The 24,688-nt window shown below is 42.7% G+C and overlaps 1 protein-coding gene across 2 annotated transcripts in view; it reads right to left on the bottom strand.

Annotated features, from left to right (window-relative positions):
* The window catches only part of LOC101170330 (xin actin-binding repeat-containing protein 2), a 36,712-nt gene that overhangs the window by 449 nt on the left and 11,575 nt on the right, over positions 1–24,688 (bottom strand). For both annotated transcript variants that reach the window (XM_023965335.1, XM_023965344.1), the window contains exons 2-7: positions 23,297–23,454; positions 15,671–15,808; positions 11,619–11,669; positions 11,371–11,440; positions 10,920–11,023; positions 1,656–10,407 (exon numbers count right to left, since the gene is read on the bottom strand). In XM_023965335.1, coding sequence (XP_023821103.1) covers positions 1,656–10,407; positions 10,920–11,023; positions 11,371–11,440; positions 11,619–11,669; positions 15,671–15,808; positions 23,297–23,454 — 9,273 coding nt within the window. The remainder of the gene's footprint in view (positions 1–1,655; positions 10,408–10,919; positions 11,024–11,370; positions 11,441–11,618; positions 11,670–15,670; positions 15,809–23,296; positions 23,455–24,688) is intronic.

The raw sequence follows: 24,688 nt of genomic DNA, 5'->3' as shown, positions 1-24,688 counted from the left end.
CATACTTTAAATATTAATAAGGGCTTTGGTGTAAATCAGATTTTAACACTGTAAACGAGGCAGACTGGATAGTAAATTATCACACAAAAAATAATAATATTTTATTGTACAGTGTTCCCTTGTTAATCGCAGAAGTTACTGTATGTAAAAATGTATCTAAAAATTAAATAAAAGATGTAAAAATTACCCATGATAGGGAAAAATCGCTAAACACTACAGATCTTGTAAGGCTGTAAAACTACTCATTACACACTTTCTACACTTTTCTCAGACAGACATGGTGATTTTCACACTCACTCACACTTTACTTTCGATCATAAAAAAAAACAAGTCCAGAATCATAGAATAAAAAAAAAAAAAGATCTGATTGCAATCAAAGATTTATGTAAATGTGGCAAACTAAACACTTTCTGTAGAGGAGGGGATTGATTGACAAGGTCTACAGCCAATCAGAATACACAACACAGTGCATTGTGTAAAAAAAAAGAAAAAGAAAAGCAGCTCAGAGAAAATTTATGAAACGAAACCGCGAAAGGTGAACCGAGATTTAGCGAGGCAACACCATACATCCTTCTTCAATGACTGATTAGTCAAGAATTGGTTATTTCACAACCTAAAAACCCAAACTATTCCAGTTTCTGGTAGCTGGTTGTGCATAAATCCTAGCTACGCACTTTTTTGTCAGTTTAGTCACTCATGTAAGACCCACTCCGATGAAAATTGTGTTTTGAATTTGTTCCTGTGGCATTTTTCTGAGAATGGAGGACATATTTAAAGTGTTTTAGTTTTTTTTTATCCAAATCATTGTGAATCATTGTGAAAAATGCCACATTTGTGATGCTGAAAATACGCTGGGCGGACCTCAAGCTCTCTGCTCCGAGCTGAAGGCAACATGGAGGGGAACGGGGGGCGGAGTTGCTCCGCTCCAACGGTCCCACCTACAACTCAAAAGGCAAATTTCTACTTCTGCCGCTCTGCAGAAGCTATGTCTGAGAAAACGATTTTTGGCTAAAAACAACAAAATCACAATTAAAGACCACTGGGAACGCTTTTAAAAAAGATCAAAAGATGATTGGAGTGGAACGATAAATTGTTACATTTAACATTAAATTGTGCACCATTCTCAATACTCGACAAAAATGGTTACAGTTGTGAATTCTTTTGAATATTAAAATATTTCTTTTAAGGCTTTTCCTTGTTTTAAGCCTTTTTAGTTGTTTTTCTTTCAAATTTTCATGTCAAAGCTGTCAGGTGGACGTGTGTAAAAACCTGTACCCGGCTCAACATAAGAACAAATCCATTTCAATTCTTTAGCTGTAAATTCTTCACATACCTGTTGGATTATTTTCAGTTGATGTAAAATATTTGAGCAATAAAAAAAAACGGCATTCCAGATAAAAAATGTGCAAACACAGCAAAGACCATGCTGAAATATTTTATGACTTTCCTTCCAACATTTCCAGTACTTTCTCTGTAAAAATAGCGCCTAATGTTCTGTATTAGTTGGATTATTTAGTAAGATGGAGAATAAATGGGTCAGCAGGGTGTAAAGTGAAACTGGTTAAGCAGAGCTGAGTAATGGTGAGCACACAGCAGGCGGGTTAAACACACCAGCACGCCAGTTTAGTATCCCCACGATGCGCTGCTCCGTTTACCCGACACAAACGTCTCCTGCTGGTGGGTCACGACCTGGGATGACCTCTGCTCCGTGACCCTGAAACCCAGGTTCTGGAAGACTCCCTGGCTCTCGGCCCACGACTGCTGGAAGCTCCTCAGCAGCTCCTCTGTGGAGGCCTCCGGGGGCACGTCCACGGTCAGAACTCGGCCCCTGACCACGTCGGCGTAGGACGGAGGGTTGCCGCGGCTCGATGGTTTCTCAGAATCCATTTCACTCCTTGTCAGGTTTCCTAAGTTGTCCACGTTGGAGAATTGCTCGGCCACAGACGCTGATCTGGAGTGACTCCCTTCAGAATAAACCGAGTCCTGCTCCCTTCTCTCGATTTGCTCCCTCAGCTCCTGTGCTGCCTGGGAGCTGTGCTCTCCAGTCTCAAACACGTTCTTTATTGCTTTGACGTTGAGCGTCGGGATTTCCTCCGTTTTCGGGGTTTGAACTTCAGGCTCTGCGTCTTCGGTGTCGCTCCCCAGCCTCTCCGCGATGACGATGGGCTCTTTTCTGCTGTAAATTTTGGGCTGCGGCGACTCGAACCTGTTGACGAGCTTCGACAGGTCCACTTTTGGGAGGTCCTCTTTCAGAAGGTCGAGGGTCACGGCCTCTGGGCCTTCTTCTGCATCCGGCCCCAAACGTTCGGGGATCTCGATGGGATCCTTTCGGAAGTAGGTCTTGTTCACTTCAGCTCTTTGGGCCTCCTCAAAGAAAGACTTCTTGTCTTTCACCGTCGTCATGGAATCCACCATCTCTGCGACGTCCACCAGCTCCTGCTCGCTCCTCTCCAGGGTCGCCTCCCTGTCGCTAAGCGGGGAGGGTTGCTCTCTCTGAACGACCTCCGGCATCGGCGGCGGAGGAGGGGGAGTCATTCCGCGGGAAAGCTTGGAGGTGCTGACCTTCATCAGCTTCTCGGAGCGATTGAGAGTGGGAGACATCGTGGTCCTGCTGAGGGTGGGAGTAAAAGATTTGCGAGGAGGGGGCGGCGGCGTCCCAGCCGACCTGTAAGGCGGAGGAGACGGGGTCACCCTCAAGGGCGAGTCTACCCGTCTGGATTCGATGCTGATGAAGGTGGGCGATGGGGTCCGGATGCTCGCCAACGGAGAGGACACCCTCCGCTCGGCCGCTTGGCTCACCCCGTGACGGACTCTGCTCTCCGCCAGACTCTTTTTCTCCTCCACCACCTTATTTTGCGTCTCCTGCACTGCGCTAACTTGCGACGCTGCAACGCTGAGAACCCTTTTGTCGGGTTTGGGAGGCACGGATGGAGGCGGTTCCTCTTTCTTCAGGTTTTTCTCCAGAAGCGTGAGCTTGGCTTGGATGATCGTTCTCACATAAGCCAGCATCTCTTTCAGCTTTTTCTTGCTTTGCTGTTTGGCGATTTCACTAATGTTCTTCTTTTCATCTGTGCTCATCACCCAGTCGGGCACTCCGCCCACAACCTCCCTGACAGTGTTGGAGTCCAGTCTGCTTGGTTGGCCCTCAAACTCTTTCATTTGAGCCAGCAGCTTCTGCAGCGTGTCGGACTTCTCCAAATCGGCGTTCTCTTCCAACTTGGCGTCGCGTTGATCGGTCGTTATCAGGACGGACACCTCCTTCGTCTCAGCCTTCGACTTTCCCGCTTTTATCTGTGTTCTGTTCACCTCCGCCGCTTGCAGCTTGGTTTGCTGCTGCTGAACGATCTCCTGCCTCCTCACCACCCGCTCGGTCACGACCACCTCCTCGTGCCGCTGAATGTGCTCCGCTTTGACGCTCTGCTGGCTGTGGGAGGCAGACACGAGGGCCTGTCCTTGATGGGCCGCCGTTGTTTTACTCAACTTTGGCAGTGGGACAGTAACCGATGGCGACAGCTTTACCTCCGCTTCGGTTTTCTGCGCCTGCTTGGTTGTCTTGGTTCGAGCGTCTGCTTCAGCTTTCTTCACGTCCTCACTTCTTTTCTCTTTTGCCGTCACTTCAGTCTTTGCTGAGGTCAGCTGTTTGCTTTCAACACTCACTCTCTGCGACATGTCGCTTTTGACTGTTTCCTTTTGCTCCTCTTTCTTCTCCATTGGAGCTTTGAAGGTTTTCACTTTGAAACTCGGACTAACCTTGGGGATTTTAGTTGCTTGAGAAGCGCCTGTTTTTCCCTCCTGTGGTGCAATCTTGACGTCCTCGCTTCCCCGGGGAAAATTTTCCCTGACGGATGTCGCTGAGGCTTCCACAGACTTGCCGGTGGATTTTTTAATAAAGTGCTGCTGCTCGACAACTGATGAAGTGACCGCGATCGAGCTCGTTTGGGTTTCTGAGGCTTCGTGATGAGACTGAATAACAGAAGCTGTCTGATTAGCAGTTGAAGACAAAACTTTTTCACACGGCGGCTTCACGGAAACAAGCTTTTTATCCAAAGTTGTCGTGGCAGACGCAGCGGCCGCTCTTTTATTTACTGCTAAAGTTGTGGGTCTGCTCATTGGGGTTTGGGATGGGGTCTTCTCAGTAAATTCTCCTTTGTTTACATGCAAGGCCTCGTCTTCCTTTGCTTTTGCTGCTGCAGACAGGTTCGCAGTGGCAGCAGATATGCTAACCGATGGTGAAGTAGGAGTGGAGACCCTACTCATCTCCGTCTCCGCCTCTTTCTCCAGCTTCTGCTGGCGGTATTTCTCCTCCGCCAGCATGAGTGGGGTTTTGAATTTGCGAGCGTACGGTTTGGCCGTCGGAGCTGCAGCAGGCTCTGCAGGGGGAGGCAGTTTAATCGGAGGGACGAACACTTTTCTAGGGGGCTGTGGACTTGGGTTGCTGGGTATTTTCGTGGGCGCTGATTTGGTTTCACCGCTGGTTACGGCGGTCTGCTGCGTTTCGACCTTTGATTCCTCCTTGTGTTCTATAGAAGATGCAGTTTCCAGAGGAAAAACCTGAGATGAGGGTGGAGGGGGAGCTTTTTTCTGCCATTTGGGCTTCACTGGTGCAGGCTGCTTGGGCGGTTCTGGTTGCTTGTGAACTTTAAATAAAGGCTTGCCAAAGGGCCGCGCAGGTGGAGGCTGAGGTAGTGCGTCAAGTTCTTGTGGTGATGGAGGCGGAGGGAGAAAATCTGGAGGAGGTGGAGGGAAAAATTCCATCGGAGGCGGAGGCGGCGGCGGCAGGTCGCTGTCCTGCCTCGTGATCGACGGCGGGGGCAACGGGCTCTCCATCACTGGCGACGGAGGTGGAGGAAGGGACAGATCGGACTCAGACAGAGGAGGCGGCGAGGTCGGCGGCGGCGGAGGGAAGTGGATCTCAGCTTTGACGTTCTTAATGGCTCCTTTGTTGATGTTCTTGCGATCGCTCTTCGGGTTTTGCTTTTCGATGAGGGCCCCGCTTTTCTTTTGCGACGTGTGGTTCTGCTTCTGCGTGACCGTTTCCTCCGTCACCGCCGTCTGCACCTGCTTTATTGTTGTCATCTGGCTCATTTGCACGTTGGAGTTGCTCCACTGTGATGCGCTTTGCTCCTGTTTAATCACATCAGCGGATTTGGTCTCCGTTTGATCTGGATTACTCCTTTGTTTCGTCTTTATCATGAAAGGCTTGGGAGCTGGGGTTTTCTGCGGCGGCTGCACTTTCATGCCCGCCTGATGACAAGCCCCAGCGGGATTGTCTGTTTTGACTACAGCAACCACGTGCTCCTCTTGGGTTATTACCTGTGTTTTCAGCGACTTGCTGTCATGGTGCCTCTGCATGCACACGTCCCCACTCTGAGTGAGGTTTTTCACGGCGGGGGCAGAGGTGACTGCCACGCCCTCGGCCTCATGCGTGCATTCGGGCTCCGTTTGCTTTGCAGTGGGTTGTTTTTTTATGGCCTCTTTTGCTTTTTTGGGAGCGTGCGTGCGTTTCTTGCTAGTATACTGCTTTCTTTGCATCAGCGACTTTATTGCCCCTTGGACATCCCCCCTCACCACCTCTTCTTTCTCCACCTGCGCTGCGTCCTGCCCCTCATAAAGGGATTTTATGGACGTTTTAACGTCCCCCTCGGTGCTCCCCCTGCGCTGCATTCTCGGAGAGGTAGCCGGCTCCAGTAGCAGCTGGATGGTACCTTTTACGTCCCCCTGTTCACTCACTTGGTGCTGGAAGGTTTTTTTCTCGCTCGACGCCTCGTGCAAACTTTGCATGGCAGTGTGGATGTCTCCTTTGATGATCTCCGCCTTTTCCATCTCCTTCACAGCTTGTTTCGCCTCCTGCAGGCTCCTCAGAGTTCCTTTGACATCGCCGGGCACCAAATCCTCAACAGTGGCCTCTGTTTTGACAGACGCCGATTTTTCCAGTGACTCCAAAGCGCCCCTTATGTCTCCTCTGATGATTTCAGGCTTCTCCATTTCTTTGGCTTGATGCTGGGCCTCCTCCAGACTCTTTAAAGTCGTTGGTATGTTTCCCTTCACTACCTCTTCTTTTTCGATGACCACTTTTTGTGTTATGGCTTGGTTCAGCGAGTCCATGGCGGCGCTGAGATCTCCTTTGACGATGTCCTTTGTTTCTACATTTTTGTAGGTCACAGACGGCTCCGTCATGAACACCTGAACGATGCTGTTCACATCAACAGGTACGATGTCGTCCTCTGCCACCGTACGTTCCACCTGCTGCTGATTCTTCCGCAGCAGCATTTTGGTCTCCTCCACGTTGCCGCCTATGATGTGCTCCTTTTGAACCTCCTCGTGCTCCTCACTCGACTCCGACTGAAACTGCTTTAGGTAATCCAAGGCGCCAGACTCGATGCACGTTGTGTAAAAGCTGACGTTGCCCCTCTCTATCTCTCCAACTCGTATTTTCTTGGATTCCTCCTCTCCTGAGTTGGAGAGCAGACGGTGAAGAGTTTTGCTGACGTTCCCTTGAATGATGTCCTCTTTCTCCATGCTGGCTTTCTCCCCCTTATTTAGGAGGGAATAGATGGTCATCTTGACGTCTCCTTTCTCGTCTTCCTGAATCAGAATGCCACGCTTGGAGGAGCCCTCCGTCCTGAGCAGGTTGGTCATGGCCTCCTGAATATCGCCACGAATAATTGCCTCCTTCTCCACATTGATTCCTCGCTCCTGGCTGAGCAGCTGCTTCACGGTGGTGTTGATGTCCCCTCGCTCCTCCTTGTCGATAGTTATACCCCTTTCTGAAGTCTCCCTCCGGTTTAGGAGGTTCATCATTATGTTGCTCAGATCCCCTCTAATGATGTCCTCTTTTTGTATCTGTGGGGCCTCCTGGTTCAGGAGTTTATACTTTGCCATGCGGATGTCACCGATTTCGTCTGCTTCGATGAGAACGCCCTGAGATTCCACCATTTTCTGGCTGTAAAGCTCCTCCAGCGTCTCCTTGATGCTTTTGCCGATGATTTCCGTCTTCTCCACGCTGCTCTCGTTGAATTGGTGAAGCTGAGTGGTCTCGAAAAGCCACGTGGTTGTTTTCACGTCTCCTCGCAGGACTTCCTCCTTCGACACAGCAGTCTCGGAGTCCTCCGATTCTCTGATGCTGTCCAGCGGGTGCTTCTCGAAGAGCCACACAGACTGTTTGACATCCCCCTTCATGACTTCCTCTTTCTTCACCTTCTCCATGCCGTCGTACTCCACACCGTCCCCTCGGATCTCATCAATGGTGCGGGTTTCAAACATCCACGTGGCCGATCGGACGTCGCCCCTCTGGATTTCGCTAACGCTCACGGTTCTGACATACTTCTGCGACGTCTCGTCTGTCTCGAAGCGCTGTTTGTTTGTCTTCACGTCTCCGCCTTGGATATCAGCAACCGTCTTGGACTTGACTTTTATTTCTTCCGTAATTTCGTCCAGCGGTTGAGTTTCAAACCTCCACCTGGCAGAGTTCACGTCTCCTTTATTGATGCCCTCCTCAGTCACAGCTTTGATGACGTACACCTCCTCTGTATCTCTTATTGAGTCCAGGGGCTTGGTCTCAAAAAGCCACCTTGCGCCCACCACATCTCCTCTCATGATTTCCTCTTTAGTAACTGTGGTTACTTCATGGTAGTGGCCCTCCTTGTCGCAGATGGCGTACAGGGGCTGAGTTTCGAACATCATCTTATAGTTTTTCACATCTCCTTTCTCCATGTCATTTCTGAAGACACCCGTTAGTTGCGAAATGTTTGCTTCGCTTGATTCGTCCTTTATTTGATCCAGAGAGTAAGTCTCAAAAATGAAGCGTCCTTTGTCGACGTTTCCCCCCTGGACATCGATCACCGTGCGTGTTTCTCTTTCTTTTGCATCACAGATCGCGTCAATCGGTTTGTTCTCGAACATCCAGGTACAGTTGACCACGTTTCCCTTCTGGATGTCTTCGGCCTGCTGAGTCTTCAGCCTTTGCATCGTTTCCTCGGAGGTGGAGCTCATGATGTCAGAGGAGCGGTTCTCAAAGATGCACTTCATCCTGGAAACGTCCCCCGACTGGATGTCGATTTCGGTGACCCTCCTGAAGGAGCCGCTCTCCTCCCCGGTGATGTTTTCCAAGTTCTCCGTTTCAAACAGGATGCGAGCTAGTCCCACGTCTTTGCCTTGGATGTCCTGCTGCTTCACTGTGCAGGTCTTCAGAATGTTCTCCATGTCCGAATGGTCACGTATGTTATCCAGCATCTGGGTCTCAAAAAGCCACGTGCAGGTCTTTACGTCTCCTTTATGTACTTCCTTCACATCAGTTTCACTCCTGTCGACCTTTTCGTACAGGACGTCCATTGGTTGGGTCTCAAACAACCATCTGCATGTTTTCACGTCTCCTTTCTCAATTTCTTCCTTTGTTTTCTGTTCTTTCACCTCAGCATTGCTGAAATACTTGATTGCATCAAGAGGTTGGGTCTCAAACAGCCACTTTGCTGTTTTGACGTCCCCTGACTCGATTTCCTGTTTGGAGATTCCTTTTATGATCTGGAACTTACTGATGCTCTCATCAAACTGATCAATAGGGCGGGTTTCAAACATCCATCTGCAGCTGTGAATGTCTCCCTTCACTATCTCCTCCCGCCTGACAGTCCTCACCTCATGGTAATAGCCAGAGCTGTCCTGGATGGCATAGAGCGGTGTGGATTCAAAAAGATCCTTGTTGGACTTTACAGATCCACTTGTGACGCCTTCAACTTGGATTTTCTCCGTCCTTTCACATTTGCTTAAATCCATTGTTTCAAATCGCTCTTTATAGTTTGTCACATCTCCTTTGTCTTGGGCTTGAATGTTTACAGTTCTTGTGATCTCTTTCCTCTCCTCCCGTATGCTCTCCAGTGGTTGGCTTTCAAAGACCCATTTCTGATGCCTCACATCGCCCTTTTCTTCCTCAGATGCAACAGTTTTCGTGAGCTTTCCCACCTGAAGCAGCTCCTTCAGGTTTTCCATGGGCACCGTCTCAAACAGATGTTTGGCGGACTTAACATCGCCTCCTACGATCTCTTCAGAAGGTAAAGGTCGAGCATTAGTGTTATCTTTCAATGTGTCCATCGGCTGAGTCTCAAAAACAAGGCAACGTTTCCTCACATCAGCTCCAATAATGTCTTTTCTTTGACTCATGGAACTCTCCCACTCCTCGTCTTTAATGGAATCAAGCGTCTTTGTCTCAAAAAGCCATCTGCCTCTGTTCACACCGCCTTGTGTGGTTTCCTCTTGCGATATTCCGCATATCAGCTTCACCATTGCAGGGTCTTTGTTGATCATATCCAGAGGTTGGGTTTCAAACATCCAGCGCGACGTCCGCACGTCTCCTTTCTCGGTCTCCTCCCGGCGGATGGTGGTGATCTCCAGCATCTCCCCTGAATCCCCTCTGATGACGCACATGGGGAAGGTCTCAAACATGCGTGTTGTGGTCGTGACGTCCCCCTTAATCTCCTCAAGCTCCGACTTGAGGCTTAGGAAGCTACTCTCCTCTATAGTTTCGCTTTTACCCAAGGAATCCAGATGCTGGGTCTCAAAGAGGTACCTGGCCGTTTTGACATCTCCTCCGGTGATGTCATTGGTGGCGTCCGAGTCCTGTTCATCTTCTTGGTAGATCTTGTTAAGATAGTCGAGAGGCTGCGTTTCAAAAAGCCAAGTCGCGGTACGGACATCTCCTCTCGCGAGATCATTCTGTTTTTCTGATTGATCTTGAGTTTCTGAGGCCTCCGTCCCCAGAGCGTCTATGGGCTGAGTTTCGAACATCCAAGCTGTGTGTCGGACATCTTTACCAGCTATGATTTCCTGCTGTGCAATATTTCTCTCCTCAATCTCATCTAGGGAATCGTCTTTGATTGTATCTAGTGGCTTGTTTTCGAACATCCAGCGCCTCGATTGCACCTCCCCTTTGAGGATTTCGTCCCACTCCACGGACTCATTGTCGGGGCTCGAACATTCACTCGAGTCATCGCCATCGTTTTCAAACCTAAAACGAGTTTGCTGGACTTCGCTCATTTCTTTGCTATCTAACGCCACCTTTTCCACTTCACTAAGCTGGCTGATAAGATCTTCCTCCAGGTTTTTGCGCACTTCGGGATGTATGTGCTTGTAGAGGCGCTTCAGCTCCGCCATGTTCTTGTGCTTAAAGTACTGCTCCGTACTCCCGGTGTGGCTTTCCCGGGAGGCTGACTCCTGAGACTGGGATCTACTCTCACCGGTTTTTACTTGCAGATGTGACGATGGAAGAGAAAAGGGATCAGTCGCTTCATTATGCATTGATGAAGCAGAGGAAGCAGTCTCCATCCTTACAGCAGCAGAGGACGTGTCATAACTTGTGGAGGATTTGGATGACTGGTTAACTGGTGTCCATTGAAACTGGTTGAAATCCAAATCAACCTGTAAAATGTGTTTTAGTTGTGAAGAAAAAGAGAAGAAGTAAAAAGAGGAAAACGTTCAGGAAAAGCAAGGAAAAGGACAGCTTGGTTTGCAGCCTGAACAAGTAATTATTGGAAAAGTTCAATGACTTCTCCTGCTGAGTCCAATTTATGCAAGTAGCAAAAGCATCAAAGAACCCTAATTTGGATTTAAATGCATGAACACACACAGACATCTCAAATCTTTCACGACTGGGCATTTTTGTTAGGCATTTTTACAATTACTGGCTTGATTTGAATAACTTCATAAGTCCAAGTTTTCATCCTGCGCCTCTCCTTTTAACTCGGCGGAAAACAGTTTCTGACTTTTGCTGTTGACGAGGTTTTTCATGCAATCCAATTTATTTTCCATCAGCCCATAGCTTGCACAGTTTCCGTTTTCGTCTTGATGTTGATACTTCATAATTTCAAAAAAAAGGGGGAAAAAAAGCCAAAACGAAATCATCGATTTGGATAAACAGACAGCATCATTACCTTGATCTCCTTGGCTGGTGCAGCTTCCTCAATCGTTTTTTCATACTGCTCCTTCAAAGCCTGAGTGGAAACCTTCGGTAGGTCGTCTCCTCCAACGAGCGTAACTGAATTAAACACAAGAAGAAGGCTGCCTCATTAAGTCCTTTTGCGGTGAGCAAACTCAGAGAGAAGGAAATAAATCATTTGATTAAAAACCTGAGTAGTTTTCATTTTCCGAAACCATGCAGCGATGATTGCCCAATTTCCACTTTCCAATATTTTACCTTCCTGACTTCACCCAGATTAAATTTGCTGCTATGAACTCAATGGAAGATCATCTGCATTCCAGCTCATTTCCAGAACTCATCCCTTATTCAGCCTTTAGTAGGAGCAGCTATTAATATACAGGACACAAGTAGCTCTATGATGAAAATGTGCAGAATTACAATATGAAAGGCGAGAGCAGAAGTACCGGTTTCATTGTGATGGTTCCCGTAACTCGTGGTCACATTGTTATGGTGCACCCTTTGATCATGGATCACCTGTGAACAGATGGCAGGAAATCATTAGCAGAGTGACACTGCGCTCCTGTGACTGTGCGCAGCCAGTCAGAACGAAAAGGGTTTTGTGTAGGCTCTCATTTATAGCCTCATAAAACAAACAATATTAATAAAAGGGTGTGCATCTGCGCCGAGTCCATATGCTTTTTTTAGGAAGTACCTCTTGCCGGGCACTGCTCCTCATCATCACCTCAGAGGAGCTTGAGATCTCCTGTCAAAAATGGAGAGAAATGGATTAGATCTACATGCAAAGACCCACTCTGATAAAAAATGTGTTTTTGGTGTTTTAAACTTGTTCTGTTGGTATTTTTCTAAAGATGGAGGACATATAATAATAAAAAAACTGAGCTCAAAATAGCATATTTTATGTACAATAGGCTACACTGTCAATGAATGGCCTATTTGATTTGATTTTTTTTTATTTGAAATTGTTTTTTTCAAGCAATCAAATAGAAATGATAAACAAAAGCAATACAATCATCAGTTATACATTCATACAGTAACTAATCAAACTTAGGATAATTAGGCATCTTAATAAATATTGCTTGAAAGGGAGTGGAAGGAAGCGAACTTATATAATCCCACCCCGTTATTTTCGAACTTATGTCGTATAATCCGCACCAAGGCAAAAGACTCAGAGATAAGTCTAACAGTTAGACTTTTTTTAATTCACAGTAATTTAGAACTTGTCTGTTACATACCACACATTAGCCACTTCAGCGTATTCACAATACCCGTGACACCTAACCTTGTTTGCGGCACGTAAAAAAAAAACAGACTGATACCACTACAAGTGTCACCGCGACTTCGCTAACCTCAAACACTGGTTTGTCTCCGTTGCATTCCACGGTGAGTCCGTCTCACCACCATCAGGTAATTTACATTCAATTCAATTTTTATTTATATGGTGCAAAATCACAACAGCAGTCGTCTCAATGGGCTTCGTACGGGTAATTGTAAAGTAAACATAGAATCATGAGGATCCTGAACACATGGAGTTCAATAGGAAAATTCTAAACTGAACTAACTTAACATACTAAACTAAACTGGGCATCACTGCCCTTAGACCACAGGTGTCATGTTTTCTAACCAACATGCCATTGAAGCTCCTTATTGGCTAAAGACGCTTGATTCAGGTAATTAGCAGCAGGTGAGGCAGGATTTCTGAAAAAGTGGCAAGAGGTCGGTCCTCGAGGCCTGGAGTTTGACACCCCTGCCTTAGACCCTCCATCACTGGAAAAACTCCTAAAAAAACGGATTCTTGAAAAAAAATTAAGAAACATCAGGGTTGTCCACAATGAGGAGGGATCCTCCCCCAGGACGGACAGGCGATGTACCAAAACTCATAGAGAAGAAGTAATTTATCAAACGCTACAACTACATGTTAACATAGTCCAGCAGATGGGCTTCATCCAGTTGTGTTGTGGTTTTGGTTCTGTTTACCTTTAATTCAACTTCCTGTCTTATTTTGAAGGTTTCTCCCCTGATCATTTTCGCCTGTGTCTCGTCAGTCCTGTTTGTATGTGTCTTGTCTCTGTCTTCCTCCATACAGTCTGCTACCCTGTCCTGTTTCTCTGTGTACTCCGTCAGTTTTTGGTTTTCCTGCTTTGCGGCGCCTTTTGCTACATTAAAAATAACTTGTGTTTTGGAACACCCTGCCTCCTGTCTCCGGATTGGTGGGTTCTCTCCCCTCAAAAGTCCCACCTTCAACTAAGAGGCACATTTCTGATGAATTGCTGCCAATCTGCAGAAAGTACGTCATTGAAAAGAACACAGGTTTGTTTGATTTTTGCCTAAAAACGGCATGATAATAATCAAAGGACCACTGGGAATGCTTTTACAATAGATCAAAAGATGATCCCAGTGGGACTTTGACATTAGCACTGTATAGCCACAAGCTGTGCAAAGAAACAGCAGTGCTTTGCCACTCCTACTTTGTAAAAAATCAATTTTTTGCTTGGTAAGAAACATCAATTCTTCCTGGGGAGTTACTTTGTTTGACGTTCACCGCAGAAAAGTCCTGGAAAAGGAAGATGACCCAAGCTATTTCCTTTCTCTCACATCCATGCAATCTGAGGGAAAGTATATTTCTACTTGTGTGCTGCACTGTTAACATGACAGTTCTGCAGAGAGTGGGGATGTTCTTGTCAGCAGGAACCACTGCATTAACATCTGCCTTCACGTGAGACTACACGCTGGGCTTCCAACCTGTGAGACACAATGCTGAGCTGCATGCTGCAGAGAAAGCAGCGCTGGTGATTAAAACAGATCTGGACGTTTTCTCCCATAACCCTTTATGTAAAATTCAGCATTCAGCAAGGTTCTTCTGCACTCAGCATCTCCGCCTGAATGGGCAAATGAAGGGAAAATGCAAGGGGCGGAAGTGACCTTCCTCCGCAAAAGATCTGAGTCCCGTCCCACGCTGCTGCTAACACGTTCTGGCATTTTCTACACTCACCGGATGACAGATTCACACAGGCGTGAAAGGTTCAAGGTGCCCTCTTTGATCTGACCTGCTTTAAGGCCAGAGTTTTTTTTCTTTTTTTTTTTTAAATAAAGAGCCACAGAGAAATATAATTTGTCTAGCGGCTTTAAAATTCTTCTCTTGTTATAAAAGAACTCATAATTGGAATTGACAGCAGTAATCTATCTTCCAGATTCTGTCGACTTTAAAAAAAAAGAAAAAAAAATGCCTCTCATATGCCACCATTCATTATTCCAGCGATTCATTGTGCACCGAGGAGTTGCACACTTCTCTAAAGTAGAGGAGTTCTCCGGCTTTACATTTCCAAGCTCCAGTTTAATGAGACAATCATTTATCAAATCTACACAAAATGCTAATTGGTGCTCTGTCAATATTTTTTTTTCTCCTTAAGAAAACAAATATGCTAAAATGTTTGCATAAAGCCCCATTGAAGGAACCAAAACTAGATAAAAGGGACAGAAATTACGTAAATTACATGGGATTGCAGTAACGTACACTCTTCGATATATCGCAATTCTTTGACCGTTTACAGGATCAACGTGAATTAGCTAATTCGGACGAGGACAATAGCGGCTTTTCATTGCAGCTTTGCATCGAGATGCAACACGTCACAAATGTTACCAGCACAAAGCTACTTTTCTCCGCTTCAGAATCCACTGTCATCGACGGTTTTAGACGAATAGTCGAAGGAATGTGAACCCTGGAGCCAAAGCTCTGGCTCCAAAGGTTTAAGGCTGTACTTTATCTGAATGTTTCTCAAATTTGAAGTGAATGCGCGGTTTGGTATATCTCTAACACCCCCTCGTAAACACCTCTTATAACTGACAAACTTTCTGACCGTTTGAAACTGAATAGAGAAACAGTCTTTGGAGACACCCACCTGGAAAGATCTGTCTTAAATCGTTCACACATATCTGTGACAGGACATTGAAGTGCTGCCACCAAAAAAGAGTTTTAATCATTGTTGAAAACTACTTCACAAATCCCATTTGGAGGTTTGAACAGATAGTCAAGTAGCTCTGATTGGAAGTGTAGCGCCAACTGTGCATTTGCAAATAGACGAGGAATGAGAAAAAGCTCCAGACACTGATTTGATTTGGTTTGGGTTCACACTGGACCATTGACTGTATAAAGAAAGCTGGACTGAGTGACTCCTCCCCCCACATGGTCCAAACAGGAAGTACCCACTGGGCCCCAAAAAAACAAAATCCCACAGACTTCTATTGAGAAATAAACAGCTATTACTCACTCATTCTATTTGTCGGAAGAATAATTCTAACATTCAATATTTCATTCTCTATAGTGTGAACAAAACGCTTCTTTCAAACCCTTTTTTTCTCCTGTAAGTATAACAAGTTTGGAGAGAGAATGTCTCAGAACCTTTAGTTTGTTTGGACATTAACAGGAACACAAAGGAATTCATTTAAAAAAAACAATATTATTTGGATAATTTGACAAAGGTTGAAACACAAAAAAGAAGAAATTTCAGTTAAACATCAGGTCTTTCATGAGCAGGTACTGTCGACCATAATACTACCGCCACCGTGCTTGATGCATACAGTCTATCAAATTTATAACACAGTTATTCCAAAATAAAGCAAATGTGCATTCATTGAGTTGTAAAATGTATATTTCTTTACAATAAAATGTAAATTTTTTGAATTTGCAGCAGTTATATGTAAAACAAAAGGAAGAAGAAAAAAAAGAGGATATGATGACATTCAGACCTGGACTGATCTCTTCTGGACATGAAATTGCGTGACACTGGACTGAGAGGATGAAGAGGCAAACTCCTGATTCTCAAACTGTTTCTTCACACTTGCCAGCCCACCAGGCAGCGAACAGGCCTCTGACTCATCCATCATCTGTTGGCAGAAAACAAACATCACTCTAACATTCACAGATCGCATGAAGCGCCAGAATCTTTCAGGTTTTTTTCAAAGAGGACATTTTCTCTACTATTGAAACAGAAACAAAATATCCTCTGAATTTTTATTCAGTGGAGTATAACGCCTTTTTAATGTTGTCGTTCAAGCTGTGATGTAGCCACAGGTTATTCTTCAAACTGGAGAACCCCAAAAGCTTGAATTCTATGTAAAAAAAAAAAAAAAGACTCCATACTCATCAGTATGGACAACGTGGAGCCGGGCCGACTTGGGCAAAAAGGAGCTCCGAGTATTTGATACAATAATCTTCTTTCAGATTGTCAATTACAGTCCTAATAAAATATTTATCTGAGGCTTTCAGCACCTACCTTCTAGGAAACTGCAAAATATACGAGAATATTCAACTTTGCCTCTGCTGTCTGTGCATTTCTATATTATATATGGGCGTGTGATTGGTTGAATATTGGCATCTTCTCTTTCTCATTTAAACTGGAACTACTGCTTAATTTGCCTGATAATGAAAAAAGAACTTACTGCAGTGGCATTGGTGTTTTGCTATCATATACAAGTTATACTGGTAATAAAACAGTACATATAAGTACTTTTACCCTGGCGTTTTTATTTATTTTGTACATGTATTTGGTAACTGCGTCCATTATTTTTGTCTTAATTTATAATATGAAACTCCACCCAACTTTTTTCCTTTTTATGTGACCCTGCTTGTTAGGTTTTTTTCTGTTATTCTTTTCTACTAGTTGCTTTTTACATTTTAAATTGATGTAAGTCCAGTTATTAATTTTATTTGAGTTGACTAGATGTTCTCTGCCCAATTTCTTTGTTCGTCATTCTTTTTTTTTGTTTGTTCCAATTTTATTTAGCTTCCTCTCTTTTGGAGGGAGGAGTTTAACTCAATGTAACATTGGCAATTTGTTTTTTTTATATCCATTTTTACCCCAGTTTCATTTTAGTTTATTGATCCATTTCCACGCTGCCCTTTTTGAATTCTATTAACTAGCTACTTTTTGATCAATTTGTTCACCGTGCAACTCCTCCCATTTGTCTTTGATCCTTTTTCACTTAATGCAGCTCCTACGATTTGTCTTTAATTAATTTTCACTTCATGTAAATAAGCCAAATGTCCTTGTTTTCTTTAGAAAAAAGTGACTCCACACATTTTTTTATTGTTGATTTCTTTTCACCATACGTAACATGTCCTCAGTTCAGTTTTTCATCTGCGTTACTTCGCCCATTTTCTATATTTCATTTCACAATTTGTGGCTCTGTACATTGTTTCATTGATCCATTTTCACACAATGTTTCCTTGTGGGACTGCACCCATTTAAATTATTGTTGTATAATTTTTTTTTTTACCAAAGCAAATAAAGCTAAAGTTAAAATTGGTTCATGAGATCAACCTCAGGGGAAAGGCTACAAAATCTGTTAAGATTGTGATTGATTGTGATTGAAAAGGGAAAGAAAGAAAGAAAGAAAAAAGAAAAAAAAAAAAAGATTGTGATTGTTTTTTAAACTAACTGCTTTAGATATTTAAGAAACAAAAACCACAAATCTATTAGGTTCATTGTTTTGGAACCCCTTTCCTAGTGCTTACATTTTTTTTTCATTTTATTATAGCATTAAGAATAAATAGCATATTTTTCACAATAAAGCAACTTTAGAACATGTTGATTCAGTGACCCAAACCTTCCCATGTTTGTGTGACAGTATAAATCATTTAGACAGCCAGTCATTAATAACAATTAGGTCTTTATGGTGCAATTAGGTTTACAGAAAAGCACATTTTCACGCCTCAATAAATGCCCTATTTTGGTTTTTTTCAAGGAACACGCATGACGATAATGAGGTCCACAAACTGAACCAATATGTTTATTTTTACCTCTTTTTTAATTCTTTTCTTTTATTGGCCCCTGCAGTGATTTAGAACAGTTCTGACCCTCAAGCAGATTTAGTTGAGGAGAATAGTCTGTCCCCTGAGCCAAAAGCATGTTACAAAGTTAAATCCTGTTTAAAATCAGCCTTTTTAAATATCTCAGTGAAAGGAAATGGGAAGCCTGCTTAAAGCTAGCACAGCAAAGGTGTGTGCAGTTGTGTTGTCCTTCTTCTATAAACACATTGGTTTCACAGAATTTATTATCGATACAACAGTCAAATATGTCTTTATTAGGATTTAATCAAATTATTCACAGTAGGGGTGAAACAATTCATTTTAAAAGCCCTCACGACACACTTTAAAGACTTTTATCAGAAAGACATGAACCCTTTGACAAATGACAAACGCTCTTTGACATCTCGTAACTCTTCAGCTGTTTATGCAATCATCATGAATCAGCTGATAAGGATTCAAAGACTTCCCACTAGGGGTGTGACGGTTCATTACAGCAAAAATGTGATTCATATTATTATTCGTAGTTGGGGAGGCAATATTGGTTCTTTTTAATCGAATCAATTCTCTGACCTAAAATCAATCCAGTACATTTTTTTCCCAAATAATTTAACCACTGTGACTGATAGATAAATACTTGGGTACTGAACAGAGCAGGTGATGGTTTCCATATTCTTTGTTTTTCTTGTAAGATAATCAGGTTTAAATGATATATGTGTACAAGTAAACAAGATTTAACCTTTGTGCTATCTTAGATGACCCCACCCTTACATTGACGTGTTCTCCATACCATGACAAAGGTGGATAAAGGTGGAAAGATTTCATATAATCCATGGACACCAGTGAAGATCACAAATCATTGAAGAAAAAAGGTTTGGTGCACTGTCTAGTGGGTCTAGATGACCCAACTCCCAATGTTAAAGTGCCTAGGATAGCACAAGTGTTACTGACAAATTCATTCACATTTTAGCGTTGATCCAGAAAGCGATCAACCGATTAATTGTTACACCTCTGATACAAAGTATTTTTACAGTCATTCAAATATGTTTCACTGGGTCGGGTAGGTCTTGCGCTGCACTGAGTCAACAAATTCTTTTAGAGGTTTAAAGAACAACTAAGTCCTATCAAGGGGTTTTACAGACATGAATACACACAAAATCCAACATACCTTTAATAAATGGAGTAGCACAATGCCCACGTGTTAAAATAAAAATGTAAAAAAAATAAAATATAATATATTACGAATACGTAAATATAACAGAATAAAATTCAAGTAGGCATTTTATGTTAAAATTATATAGACGAAAATGCTAATTGACTACGTATTATGACAAAATTTAACGACATGGTTTCAAGAATAGACCTGAAATCAGACAGAAGCTAATTTTGAGTTTGTGTTTGCCACAATTCGGAGCAACTGATCAACCAACCTAAGAGACAGGAAGAACAAAGAACTATAACACCTAAATAAAACACACTCTTTGACTTACCGGAACTCTCCGACACAATCTACAAAAATTAGCCGATACCGACGTGGAGAAAAGCGACAAAACCGCTTTTCTCCACGTCGGTATCGGCTGAATTAAGTACATTGATTCCATAAGCACTTCACTACTACAAATCTGCTTGTCTTCACTTCAGAATTATGTTAACTGCGTAAGAGATAGGAGAGTTACGGTTGTCCCAAAAACGTCAACGCTGGAGCTAAAGCCTTGGATTTAAAGGGTTAAAGTCATAGAGAGGTGAGCTTAGTCCTGTTTGAGTTCAAGGCAGCATTCCTCTAGTATCATCTTTAATGTACTTGTACATGTACTTCTCCATGAAAATATTGTGTTCCAATTCTAATCCTTTTTGCTGCCTTTCAATTTCAGTACTGAATTATACAGCAATTGTTGTAATTTTTTAGCAATTTTGTCAAACCTATTTTCTCTTTTTATTGGTGTTAATACTAGCAGGTCAGTACTGACATTTACTTCAATGATAAAACCATAAAACTACACTACAAACAGATGAAAGTTATAATCCAAAACACTGAACTTTTGACTACCGTAACGCTTCAACTGCTTATGCAATTAAAAATAATTCTTGCAGATTCTGTGCTGACACACAACACTGTGCTGTGCTTGTGCAATCGATGTAAACCAGACGATTCAGCCACGGAGACTGAAGGCGATCGTGTGAACGATAGTAGAGTTATGTCAATCAAAGAGGGCGTGTTATTTAGTTGTCGCCGGTGACAGCTCTGGGGTTAAAGGGGTTAAACAGCTAGGGGGGCGCGTCGCAAAATCTCCAAACTCAAGCAAGGACATTTAAAAAACCAACGTCTTTGCACACGTCACCATGGACTTTATTTTCCTTATGGCTTGTCCTGTCAAGAATCCATCCATCCACCCTTATGAAGCAACTTTGTTCGCCGTAGAGCTTTCTAAGCATCACTGATTCTTGTCACGGCTAAAATTGATGACATTGGCAGCAGCTGGCCATCCACTTCGATGACCTCATCACCCGTCTCATCGTCCAAAAGATATCTTCCTCTTGAAAAACTGGCTCTTGCTGCTCTGTCTCCTTCTTCATCAAAAATATAATCCAGATGTGCTTTAGTTGGGAAATGTTTATTCTCAATTTCATAAACATACAATTGTATGGACGCTCTCAGTTGCGTTGGTTTTGTACAACCAAAATAAAAACTGAAAAACAAGAATCTCCTACATCTCACATACAGGAGTTCTCTGCCAGTGTTTAAGGTGGAATTTCACATTCTAATTTTCAGAACTGGGTCAAACCCAACCCATATAAGGGAAAAAGTATCAAGATGAAGTGAATACTTTTCCAAAAGACACTCTAGATAAAGTCAAACAGCCATGACGCTTTAATTCTGGGCTGTAGATGAAATCTGCATAAAATAAAAAGCATCTTTACACTCTAATTGTTGGAAACATTCATTGAAAGCCCGCTTTGATGCTTTATCTGTACCCTGAAATGATTTTTGATAAACACAATACACGCATAACTTTGATTTTTCATCATTTTTTGACGTCTTATAGTCAATTTTCAAGCAGATTGTCGACACGTATGAGGTATATTCCTAAATATAGCAATATTAGGACATTTTTAAACCTAGAGAAAGCAAAAGGTGAAGGAGATAAGGTTTAGCGGGGGAGGTAGTCTCGCTTTCACTAAGCTGGGGAACAGGCGACCCATGTGCTGCTGTCAGCAGACAGCACATGAGGCGTGACTAAGGATCAACGGAGGTTGCAGAGGTTGCCGCTCTGCCTCGTCAACAATCACCCAAGGAAAGTCGAGAGGATCTTTCAGTCAGCAGCTGTGAAAGCTGCTGATTTTTTCAGTGCTTTACTGCCGTCCTTACTCTGGAAGACTCATTTTTGAGTTTTCCTTTTTTTAAATCAAGTATAAGAATTACACCAAGTAGGATCTTTTGGGGGGTTAAAAAAAACTGGCTTCTGGTTATCTACTAATTTTTAAGTTGCATTGTTTCTTGACAAAAAAACATTTTTATTCAGTCTATTTGTTTGTTCCATCTTTGAAATACATCACATTTTGATTTTATTCACAGTTTTAGCATTTTTGGGAGATATTGACGACCTGTTTTTATTTAAATTTCACATATATATTTAAATGTTTGCAAAAAAAAGGATGTAAGGGGGATTTATTTATTTTTTTATCCACCATTTTTTATTTGTACAAAAATAGCTTTTATTTATAGTAAAATTAACAACTTTTAGTCTATGCAATCAGACAATATTTTAAAATATCAAAAAACACTAATTTAATTTACTATTTTGAATCTAACAAGAATCATAAAACTATTTGAAGGGGAGCTTTTTGTAAGGATTTTGTGCTTTAGTTTGGTTCTTCAGTTGTTGATTTATTTTTATTTTTTTGGTGATGTTTTGAGTTGTGTTTCTGTCAATCACTCCAGGTTCGCGTTGATCATCCACAGCTGTTTTCATTTGTGTCAATCACCTTCAGTCTATTTCAGTGACTGCTGTTCATGTCATCTGCTGTTACCTTTTTGATCTGTTTGCTCCAACATTTTGTCATATTTCAGTTTATTTATTAAATGTTTTTAGTTTCTGTCACAAAGCCTGCTGTTTTATTTTTGATACAATACATCTAATGTGAATGAAAAACAATAAAACAGGACTATATGCATGTTTCATTTCCCAAAGTATGAACCTATCTCACACCACATTATACTCTAAAATGTGCATAAAAACCAAATATTTTTAATTTCTTTAAAAAAGAAAAAGGATATTAGGTCTGGATGTTATTTATCTCCTATTTTAGAGTTTTTGCTCCGAATCGGCTTTGGAGATGTTTGAGATGAATTTAGGAGAAAATGCTTGGAATTGTTTTTTTGCTTTTTTTACCAACTCCTTTTCATAAACGCTGTTTAAGCCATAAAAATATTAGACAAAAGTTTGGTTGATGTTCACACGCATGTTGCAAAAGTGCATCGCGATTCCCTGAAATAGTTTGGAACAGTTTGGAAGCATTTGGGAGACTCCACAAAATCCAGGCAACACAAACAGCTTCATATGTGCCTTTAAGGAAATTTCTTTGTTTTTTTTTGTAATCATTTTAACCAAAAAATGCAAAGATATTTCCCCATAATTTAAATGAAACGCCTCAAATTAAATGTAAGCATTTTTTTTAGCACCTTGTGACTATTTAAAAGTTTTTGTTTATTTGACAGATTTCCAATTGTCTTCAAAATTTCTGAATTAAAACAGACACATTCAGGCGATTTTAACATCCCATTCCTAGTTTGTCAGGCTGGTGAGCTAAAACTATAATGTATCTTGTTACCAACTGTCCACAGAAGATCAGTTTAAATTGATGTCTGTTTTAAAATTCTATTTATAATCCCAAAAAACAACTGGCGAAACATGAAAATCTTTACAATTGCCGTTGAAAATAAAAATCCCACTTGAATGTGTGTGAGATCAAGAGCTTTTCAGATCACGATGGTATGAGGTTTTTAATCCCCAAAAAATAGAAATTGATCAATAATACAATCAGAACAAAAGTAGAAGAATTTTGATTGAAATCTCCAGACATTTTTGCTCAATATAGACGCATGAACTAATAAGTGTGTTGTTCTTTTACTCTCTCTTATTCCACATTCACATCAAACGTCCATTTTAATGTTATGTCAACGTAAAGATGTGGTGAGAGGTCCTGCGCTGCATTTTTTACTGTCAGGCGCTGTTAGAGTTCCGTATCGGAGCTTTGGCGAACCAGAACAGCAGGTGGAGTGCAAAACCAACATGGAGGAGAGTCTGACTGTCCTCCGGAACTTTATTCAGGACATTTTTTTAAAAAGAAAAATGATCTCATGAACCCGGACATGGAGACGTGTTTACCAATGCTTTTGTGGAGCTGTTCTAAATAAATAAACCTTATCTCTCCTCATCATTTGTGTCTTTATGAAGACATTTTTGGACAAGTGTCATGCAGTGAAATCCAGCTTTTTTTGGTGATGATCTGGTCTGAACGACCTCTGCACCCCCCCCCCCCCATCTCTCTGTGAGTTTAAGTCTCACCACAGCGGAGGAGGACGCGCTGCTTTCTTTGCTGGACACGGCAGCCTGATACATGGCCAGTCTCTCCTTCACCGACACCTGCTCGGCCTCCTGGTCCTCACCGCCTGCGGCCTTCTCCTCAGGATGTCCTGACCTGGATCTGCTTCTGCTGCCTGCAGCTTCGCACACAAAGAGAGGGGAGTTTAAGGAAGATTGGCGTTCACTGATTCACCAACTCATTCACTCCTTTTGGTGAAGGATGCCTGCCATTTTAGTAATTGAGCTTAGGAGAGGCTTTTTGGTACCGGGGGCCGATTAGATCAGAACAGCTTACATACAAAACAGTCTTAACTCATATGAAAAAGGTTTCTTTTCTGCTTTGAATCTGAGTTTTAGGAGGAAAAAATCTGATACTGCACATATTTTTCCAAGAAAAAGCTAGAGGCAAACTCGAATTCCAACACGAAAAACCCATCAATCTGGGAGAACCGCTCCAGGTTCTCCCCTCATTGTTCTGCATATCCCTGTGGACGACCAATTACCGAACACCATGGGTTTTTACATTTGACTTCTTTGTGCTACAAAGCATCATTAGGCAACAAAAAAGGCTCTTTTGAAGCTCCACACACACCCACGCCGGACCGCTTAGCTCCTGGCGTGTTTTTCCCTCTCCGGGTAACAACACCGTAGGTTGCAGGAGGACCTTAAATAGCAACCGTTCCTCTTCACTGTACGCTCTCGCCGTCATCCTTTTGACATTTCCGAGGCCTCGACGCTGCTTGCGTGTTTTTTTTTTTTCTCCACACGCATGTGATCTGCTGTATGTTGGGTTTCAGAGAAAATACATTTATGAGTCCTAGTTGATGTTGCTGCTGCATCTTAAAAGCACTGGGATCAGATGAAGGTCCCCTTGGAGCCGTCGTAGTAAACTGGCCGGATTTAGTGCTTCATAAATTACACGGAGTCGATGCTTGGCTGTAAAGAAAGAAGCTCCTGTTCTTTAGTGTCCATTTGGAGGATATCTGTGGATCATTTCAGTCTCGTCAAAAGGGAGAAAGTGGCACTAATTTTTAACGGCATTTATATCTGCGGTAGACAGTATTTAAGGCTCAGTTTGGATACTCAAAGAGAAACAACTAGTCCCAATTAAAGACACTTTTTTTCTCCTAATCACTTGGAACAGCTAGAAAAGGATACGTAAACTTTACATCAACATCGTTTTTTGAGAAACGTGTTTTTATTTTATTTTATTTAGCGGAATACTACCAACGGCCTTAACAAGAGTTGAAATCACACTGAAGTCGTCAGAGAGTAACTGGACGCCAACTAAAGCTACAGTAAAACTATATATAGAGGAACAGGGCGGCACTGGTGACCATTTTTAAACCCACTAAGACCGCAAATTGGGCATCA

This window comes from Oryzias latipes, chromosome 2 (assembly GCF_002234675.1).
Source record: "Oryzias latipes chromosome 2, ASM223467v1".
NCBI classification, from domain to species: Eukaryota; Metazoa; Chordata; class Actinopteri; order Beloniformes; family Adrianichthyidae; genus Oryzias; species Oryzias latipes.
Note: the sequence above shows the minus strand (reverse complement) of the source record. Positions and strands in the feature narration are given on the sequence as shown.